Consider the following 7,630-nt stretch of genomic DNA (forward strand, 5'->3'; position numbering starts at 1 on the left):
GGGCGGCGAGACCCACGGCCATCACCAGCGCCCCGCGCCCCGGGCCCGCCCAGCCCTCCCGCGGGGGCTCCGGGCTCGGGGCCGGGGGCTCGCGGAGGGCGGGGGGGCGCGGCGGTGACGCGCCGCGGGGGGAGGGGAAGGGAGCCCGGCTCCACTCACGCGCCCGGGGGCGGCACCGGAGCCGTCGCTGCGTCGCTCCCGTTCAAAAACTGAAAAGGGGGGCGGGGGGAAAGACCTGGCTCCTCGTTTCATCCGGAAACCGGCGGGCCGGCAGGAAATGACGAAGGCAGAGGTCGTCCAGGTCCGTTCGGTAACCGGGTCCCGCGCGTCCGGTCCCAGCTCGGGGGGGAAAGAGCCCCGAGCGGAGCAACCTGGCCGCGTGCCGCCTCCGGAGCCAGCAGCGTGAGTGGACCCGCGTCTCCGCGCCTCCCGGGCCCGAGGCGGGGCCGCGTCACCCGGCCCCGCCCCCCCGCCCGCGCGCCGCCCCGCCCCGCCGGGGCCTCGCGGGGGAGGGGAGGGGACCGCTGCCCGCCGCGCGCCCCCAGCCCTGGGCTCTGAGGCTCCTACGCCTCCAGCCAGTGCACCGAGCCTCTCGGGGTCGTAGGGAATAGTAGGGGTCCGAGTGCCAGAGATGCAGACAACACACCCAAGCAGCCGCGTGGCAACGCGAGCAGGGGTGGAGGCGAGACGGCCCCGGGGCCGCTGGAGTTTAGCGCGAGTGTTTTTAAGATTCCGCAGGTGATTCCGCGGCCTGCGAGCGGCGGAAACGCAAAAGATGTCCCGGCAGCTCTGGAGGCTCCCTGTGGTCACTTACTGGGAGGGGATTATATTTTATACCCGCGCGACTGGATTTCTTTCCGGGAGGAGCGGGTGTCACAGAACCGGGGGCACGACTGGGAAGGGTTCAGGTTTGGGAGTCAGTTACATGTGACAACCCTAGCCTGTGCAACTTTGGGCAAGTTACATAACCACTACTACCACCTTCCCGGTTTCTTCTATAAAATGGAATTCAGTGCCTCCCAGCAGGGTGGTTACAAAAATTCAGTATGTGGACTGCCCTACTCATAAACCCACAGACTGCCTTCTTCCTCATGGTTGAAGGCCTGTTACCTTGTACCCTTCTGCTTTAGGAACCCGAACCTTCAGTGTTTCAGAGGACAGAGCAAGAAAATTACATTTATGCAGTGGATTGTGTTGTAAGGAACTGTATAAGTGATTCTAATCTGGATTTGTATTAAGATAGCAAAGGTCTGAGACAAAAATGATAATATTTAAGGCATAATGACAAGTGATACTCAATTTTAGAACCACCTAGACATGGTATCAGGAACCTAAAATCAGGACTGATTTTAAAACTTAAGATATAGTCACTTGATCCCTGGAAAATTTTCTCCTAGTTCTCAACCTAAAAGTTTATCAAATTAAACCAAGCCCTAGTTGCCATATTTTGGGAATTCTGTCTCTGGATACTAATGTTTTAGTTGGGTCTTAATTCAGCTCCTTACTGAAATGGTTCAAGCATTAGTGTCCAGGAAAAAATATGTGAAAAATATTCAGTTTTCTCAAAAGAACCCTGAATGACGATCCAAGCACATGGCTAGCTACATTAGTGATCTTGCTGAAGCATTAACTTGCCAGGAATGAACCATTGTAATGCCCCTGGACATTTTGCTTTAGAAGGTTGTGGTGGTATGAAGTAACTGCTTAGCAAGTGTGTATGTGACACTTGGTTAGACTGTAGCGTGCTAGGAGGTGACAGTCAGAGGTCAGGCCACATGTGGGCCATGGGTCTGTACTATGACTCCGGGCAAGGCCATTCCTTATTCCTGGCAGTCTTGCAAAGTCATGCCATTGGTCATGATGGAGGACTGGGCAGGAAAGGCCTACCCTTGGTACAAATCTTTCACAACTACGGTACTAAAAATAATTCGAGTGCGTGTCCCTGGAACTGTGGGATGGTAGTGTCATTGCATACCAATGATGTTGTATAATACATGTTGTTTAATTCATGTTAAAATTTTACTGTTCTGGGTCACTGGTAATTCAAAATCCTTCTCTAAATACAATTCAAGACGGGCATATTTGTAGCAGGATGAAGACAAGCCCTGTAGGAATATACCACTTTTTTTAAGTGGCCCATGAACAGAATTTTGTGAGAAAATGAAGCAAGAAATTAACCTGGCTCAGATCCATTCAGGTGTTAGAAAACAAGTAGGAAACACTTCTGTGATTTGTCGGGTAAAGGACACCTGCAAAATGTTCTAATGGCCATTGCTGTATGTTCCCTGTTTCTTCCTGAATTTAATAGCTCCCAGTCTTGAAACCTACCACCTTTGTGACATAATCGTCTGCGGCCTTCTGCAGCATCTCAAATCAGACGTCCGAAGTCATCTCTTTTTGCCAAAAACACATTTGTTGTTGTTACTTTTCAGCATGAGTAAAATTCTAGATTTCATAAATCATGAAGACAATTACAGTCTCTTCCAAAAGTTTCCATTTCTAAAATAGGCTGATTACTTACTATGAATCATAATGTTACTTTCAGAGAAACTCTGGAGTTCAGTTTTAAGAAATAAGAATTAAAACTGTGAATATACCAAATCTCCCTGTGTCTCCCACTCTCTTAAAAAAAAAAGAAAATCCATAGCCAGTCTTTAATATCAAGGAATTGGGTATGGTGTGATATTTAAATAATACTTAGATCTTGCATGTATAAATTTTTATGATTTAAATTCTGTTTTTATTATTACTTGGCTAATTTTTTATAAGACCAATCTTTATATTCATCAGATACCAATAGGTCTTTTGAAGAGATCACTCTTGACCTCAGTGTCTAGAGTTTAAGTTAAATGATCATTCATGATACTCACTTTATCATAAATCAATACAATATGTCCCCAAACATCTGACAAAAACTTCAGATGTCAGAACAGGGAAAACATGCCACCTGGCTTAGGAGCAAACTTATGGGAGAATTTTATTCATTTTATGCAGAGGTAAGCTATAAGAAAGCAAACAGACACTGCCCTTAATGTACACTTGTTAACTTACTAAGCTAGCTCTACATTACAGAACATTTTGGAGACTTACAGGAGATTGGAAGATATCTTAGTGCAAGAATGTCTGCAATGCCTTCATTCTTGTAGGATGTCTAGAGAAAAGTTGCAAAACAATTTCTTGGACATTTCAGATACTCTTTTTCTTGGAATTAGAAAATGACTGTCTTATTCCTAGAAGCTACAGTACATTGATCACCTATCACTTGTTCAGTTTTTCTCCTCCTTCTTATAGAATGTCTAAAAAAAATGCTTTTGGTTTTCTTTCACATAGGCCATTTTACTTATCAGACTTACCTGGTATATCCAAACAGGAGGGAGGACTTTCTCTTCAAGGAAAAATTCAACTAACTCCAAACACAAAGAGGAAACAATTACTCTTTCACTTGCTATTTGATACACTTGCTCTTACCACTCTTATTTTCTGTGGGAATGTCCAAAGAATGCATTTCCTTGAATAGAAGTCACAGCTGTGTAAATAGCAAAAAGTAACTTTTTATCCCATAGCTTCTTTCAAGCACATTTGGCCTGGAGGCCAAAACTAGATAAAGCTCTGAACATTTTCCACTTGCCCGGGAGGCCAGTGGAAGAGCATTACAATGGCTGTCTCATCTTTTCTAGGCTACGGTCATGAGCACAACACGATTTTTTGATATCACAGCCTGTTGTTTGGGTCTGTGTTTTCAAATATTTGGGTGCTTTCATCTGGGTGATAGCCACAGTTTCAGAAACTGGGCAATAACATTTCAACCATATATCTTTTCTGTTATCTTTTTGTAATAGAATTTTTAAACTCCAGTTTTCACCTTCATGCAGAAGATAAAATGTTTCCACATCAAAAATAAGGGGAAATATGTTACACACCCTAGTCATCTAGGCCAGGAGTTGGCAAACTTTTTCTTAAAGGGCCAGATTGCAAATATTTTCGGCTTCAAGGGCTGGGAAGCAAAAAGCAAGGATATTGTACAGGTACCTACAGTCATTTAAAATGTATCCGATTAGAAATGTAAAACCATTCCTAGCCCCTGGGCCATCCAAAAACAGGCAGCAGGCTGGAGTTGGCCAGTAGGCCATATGCTTGCCAGCCCTTCCACAGAGACGGTCGTACCACCACTAACTAAGAGAAACCCTGCTCTCTTCTCTTTCTTCCAGCCCCATGCCTGCAGGTTACGGGGTGATGGCTGACGATGGCTCTATGGATTATAGTGTTCATGAGGCCTGGAATGAAGCCACCAATGTTTACCTGGTAGTGATCCTTGTTAGCTTTGTTCTCTTCATGTATGCCAAGAGGTAAAGTTTTTAGTATTTCAAAAGTTGATACGTTTGTTTGTTTGTTTGTTTGTTCCGAATTAAATGCACACAAATAATTTCATAAGCATTTTTGTTCCTGCTAGGAAAGCACTGTGTCCTCAGGTCTGTTCTCGAGCCCTGGACGCCAGTTTGGCTTTGAAGAGCCCATTGCTTTAAGAGCTGGAGATTTAAGTGCAGCTCTGGGCACCCTGACCGGCTTTGCCTTCCCATTCTATCATTTCTAATACAGCTCAGTTTGGTCATCCAGCCTGGGTTCACTGTCACTCTTGGATGAGCGTATTTCTTTGGCCTGTGTCCCTGAAATGCAGAAACCCTAATCCCTATGTTTTTAGCAATTCTCTCTTCACACATTTTAAGTTTTCCCTCCTGATTCTTAGACACAGCCGTATCATAGCACTTACTGAATAATAATGGTATTATCTGACGACTTGTCTGTTCCACAAAAACTCTAGTCCCTTCAGAACAAGGACTTTGACCCTTAACCTTTGTGTCCCTGGTGTGCCATATAGTGTAAATCCTCAATAAATATTTCCTGCTTTAATTCCAGATGTTGTAGCATATTTTATTATTTTCCATACTCCCTGGCTCCTTTCTTTTAAATATATATAGAGAGAGAGGTGGGTGCTCTGAGGAGGAAAAGCGGTATTAGTTGGACCAAGTCGCTTCTCCTTATAGCCACATGCTTCTTGGTATTCTCTACCAAGGTTAGAAAAGCATTACATAGATCAGAGTAATTAGTAATTGAGAAAGAATTGATGTTTGCCCGGGGAGCACCTGCTCTCAGACAGGCAGGTTTGCCCTTCTAGGCTGCGTGAGCCGCAGAGCAGCTGACCCATTGGCAGCCTGGCCTTGGGAGTGGCTGAGAGAAGGCTCCGCAGGTAACAGCTTTCCTCCAGAAACAGCCACCACCTCCTCCCCACCATCCTGTTTTAAAAACAGAGACACTGAGGGCGCCTGGGTGGCTCAGTCGTTAAGTGTCTGCCTTCGGCTCAGGTCATGGTCCCAGGGTCCTGGGATCGAGCCCCTCGTCGGGCTCCGTGCTCGGCGGGAAGCCTGCTTCTCCCTCTCCCACTCCCTCTGCTTGTGTTCTCTCTCTCGCTGTGTCTCTCTCTGTCAAATAAATAAATAAAATCTTAAAAAAAAAAAAACAGAGACACTGTTGTTGATTTTAAGTAGATGGACCCACTAAGGCCATGCTATTGTATTTAAGAAATGTGATTCATTATTTTCCAAAATGAAGATCTACTCGCAGTCTGTTTATTCTCTCACCCAGTAATTTAGCTTTATTTGGATGGCACCAGAGGGAGGAGAAAAAGAGGATGTTTTCTAGTTGGTGCGTTTTGCCGTATAGTACTTTGGAGGGGGCAGGAGTGGAAGCACAGCGGTTTTTGGAGGGGGACAGCAGAGGAAGCACAGCGGAGGTACGTCACTTTGTTGTATGAAGTGGATGTGTTCAGCTTTCTTCACTTTCTTCAAGCCCTGTGGCCGTACACAGACAGCTTCATACTTTTTAGTGAAGGGAAGAACACTTGAGCCAAGGAAGCATCCAAAAGAGACAAAAGAGAAGATGAGTTCATTGTTACTTAAGTCCTTTTAACGTAGCTTCTGATTACTATGGTCCTGAGTCTAGTACGGTCTTGTAGCTATTAATATAAATCTCCCTTACATATTGGTTTTATGTTTTAGGAATAAAAGGAAAATTATGAGGATATTCAGTGTGCCACCTACAACAGAAACTTTATCAGAGCCCAGCTTTTATGACACAATAAGCAAAATCCGCTTAAGACAGCCACTGGAAATGTATTCCATTTGTAAGTATATTCTGTGTTGAATGGAGGCATGTTTAAAATAGATTTTTTGGAATTGAGTTCGATTAGCAAAAGATTATCAGAAATAATTGGTAATGAAAACGTAGTGCCTTTTTTAGGTGCTCAGCACAGTATTAGCAAAGGCAGATCTGCCGTGAAGTTGAAGCTTCAGGACCCTTTGCTTGTATGGGGCCCTTCCAGAACCCTGAGAACAGCCCTAGAAATGTGCTCATATGATGATATTTTTATAAATTCTGCAAAATTTCAATATTTTAACCGTTGGTTAAGATTGCTATCTCTTCCTGCTCTAATTTGCCCTCTTCTGCACTTCCCTTCATATGGAGTAGCATTGAAGTGACCAAGAGCATTTGGGGATCTGGCTGAGGTTGAGTTGGAGCTGCATTTAGTTTGGGTTTGAATTTTGTATTTATGGAGTTTGCACTCATTTCTATCATAACTAAATTACTGCAAACCAAAGCAAAATAAGAATGACTTCCAGGGGCACCTGGGTGGCTCAGACTGTTAAGCATCCAACTCTTGATCTCAGCTCAGGTCTTCATCTCAGGATCGTGAGTTTAAGCCTTGCCTTGAGCTCCATGCTAGGCATGAAGCCTACTTAAAAAAACAAACAAACAAACAAACAAAAAACCCAACAGCTTCCAGGAATATGGCATGCGATATCAATGTGCAAGGCCAGAGTTCATGTCTCATTATTAGTATGTCATATAGTACTGAACACTATATGAGTATGTATGTCAGGTAGAAGAAATAAAGTTTAAAATGTATGGAGCCAGAATGAATTGTACATCTAAGCCACAGCCTTTTATGCCACCATTTAAAAGAATGAATTGTGGTTGGGCACCTAGGTGGCTCAGTCGGATAAGTATCTGCCTTCAGCTCAGGTCATTCTCAGGGTCCTGGGACCGAGTCCCACATCGGGCTCCCTGCTCAATGGGGAGTCTGCTTTTCCCTCTTCCTCTGCCCCTTCCCCCTGCTCATGCATGCTCTCTCTCTCTCTCTCTCAAATAAATAAATAAAAATCTTTTTAAAAAATTAAAAATTAAAAAAAAAAGAATGAGTTGTGGTTTCCAAGGTGTATTATTAAGAGAGAAGAGCAAGATAAAATGTATATATACCAGGATGCTACTCTATTAAAATCAAATGACCAAAATATCCCTTGTGTTATCTATGTGTAATATAAATTTTCCATATAATTATGCAAGCATGGAGGAACGCTTGGAAAGATACGCATCAGATTATTAACATTCATTACCTTGATGGGATTGTGTGGGATTTAAGGGGAAAAGACTGGACATTTTTTAAAGATGTCTACAGTAAAAACTCAGGTGTGTGTGTGCATAGAAAGAAGCAAGAGGGGGATGGGGGGGCGCCTGGGTGGCTCAGTTGGTTAAGCGACTGCCTTCGGCTCAGGTCATGATCCTGGAGTCCCGGGAT

At 44.2% G+C, this 7,630-nt stretch overlaps 2 protein-coding genes across 5 annotated transcripts in view; one reads left to right on the plus strand and one right to left on the minus strand.

Moving 5' to 3' along the window:
• The window catches only part of SLC20A2 (solute carrier family 20 member 2), a 103,921-nt gene extending 103,548 nt beyond the window's left edge, over positions 1-373 (minus strand). Inside the window, exon 1 of one of the 2 annotated variants that reach the window (XM_025885993.2) lies at positions 236-373. The gene's annotated coding sequence lies outside the window, so the exon portion shown is untranslated. Of the gene's footprint in view, positions 1-159 lie in introns of both variants that reach the window. The other variant, XM_025885994.2, reaches the window with a different exon arrangement.
• Positions 237-7,630, plus strand: part of SMIM19 (small integral membrane protein 19) — a 13,263-nt gene continuing 5,869 nt past the window's right edge. For 2 of the 3 annotated variants that reach the window (XR_012381189.1, XM_073902590.1), the window contains exons 1-3: positions 237-402; positions 4,209-4,346; positions 6,054-6,178. Coding sequence is in view for 2 of the 3 variants with exons in the window: in XM_073902590.1 (XP_073758691.1) it covers positions 278-402; positions 4,209-4,346; positions 6,054-6,178 (388 nt within the window). In the remaining variant the exon portion in view is untranslated. The remainder of the gene's footprint in view (positions 403-4,208; positions 4,347-6,053; positions 6,179-7,630) is intronic. The other variant, XM_025885999.2, reaches the window with a different exon arrangement.

This window comes from Callorhinus ursinus, unplaced genomic scaffold (assembly GCF_003265705.2).
Source record: "Callorhinus ursinus isolate GAN/ISIS: 27379988/994484 unplaced genomic scaffold, GSC_fseal_2.0 scaffold17, whole genome shotgun sequence".
NCBI classification, from domain to species: Eukaryota; Metazoa; Chordata; class Mammalia; order Carnivora; family Otariidae; genus Callorhinus; species Callorhinus ursinus.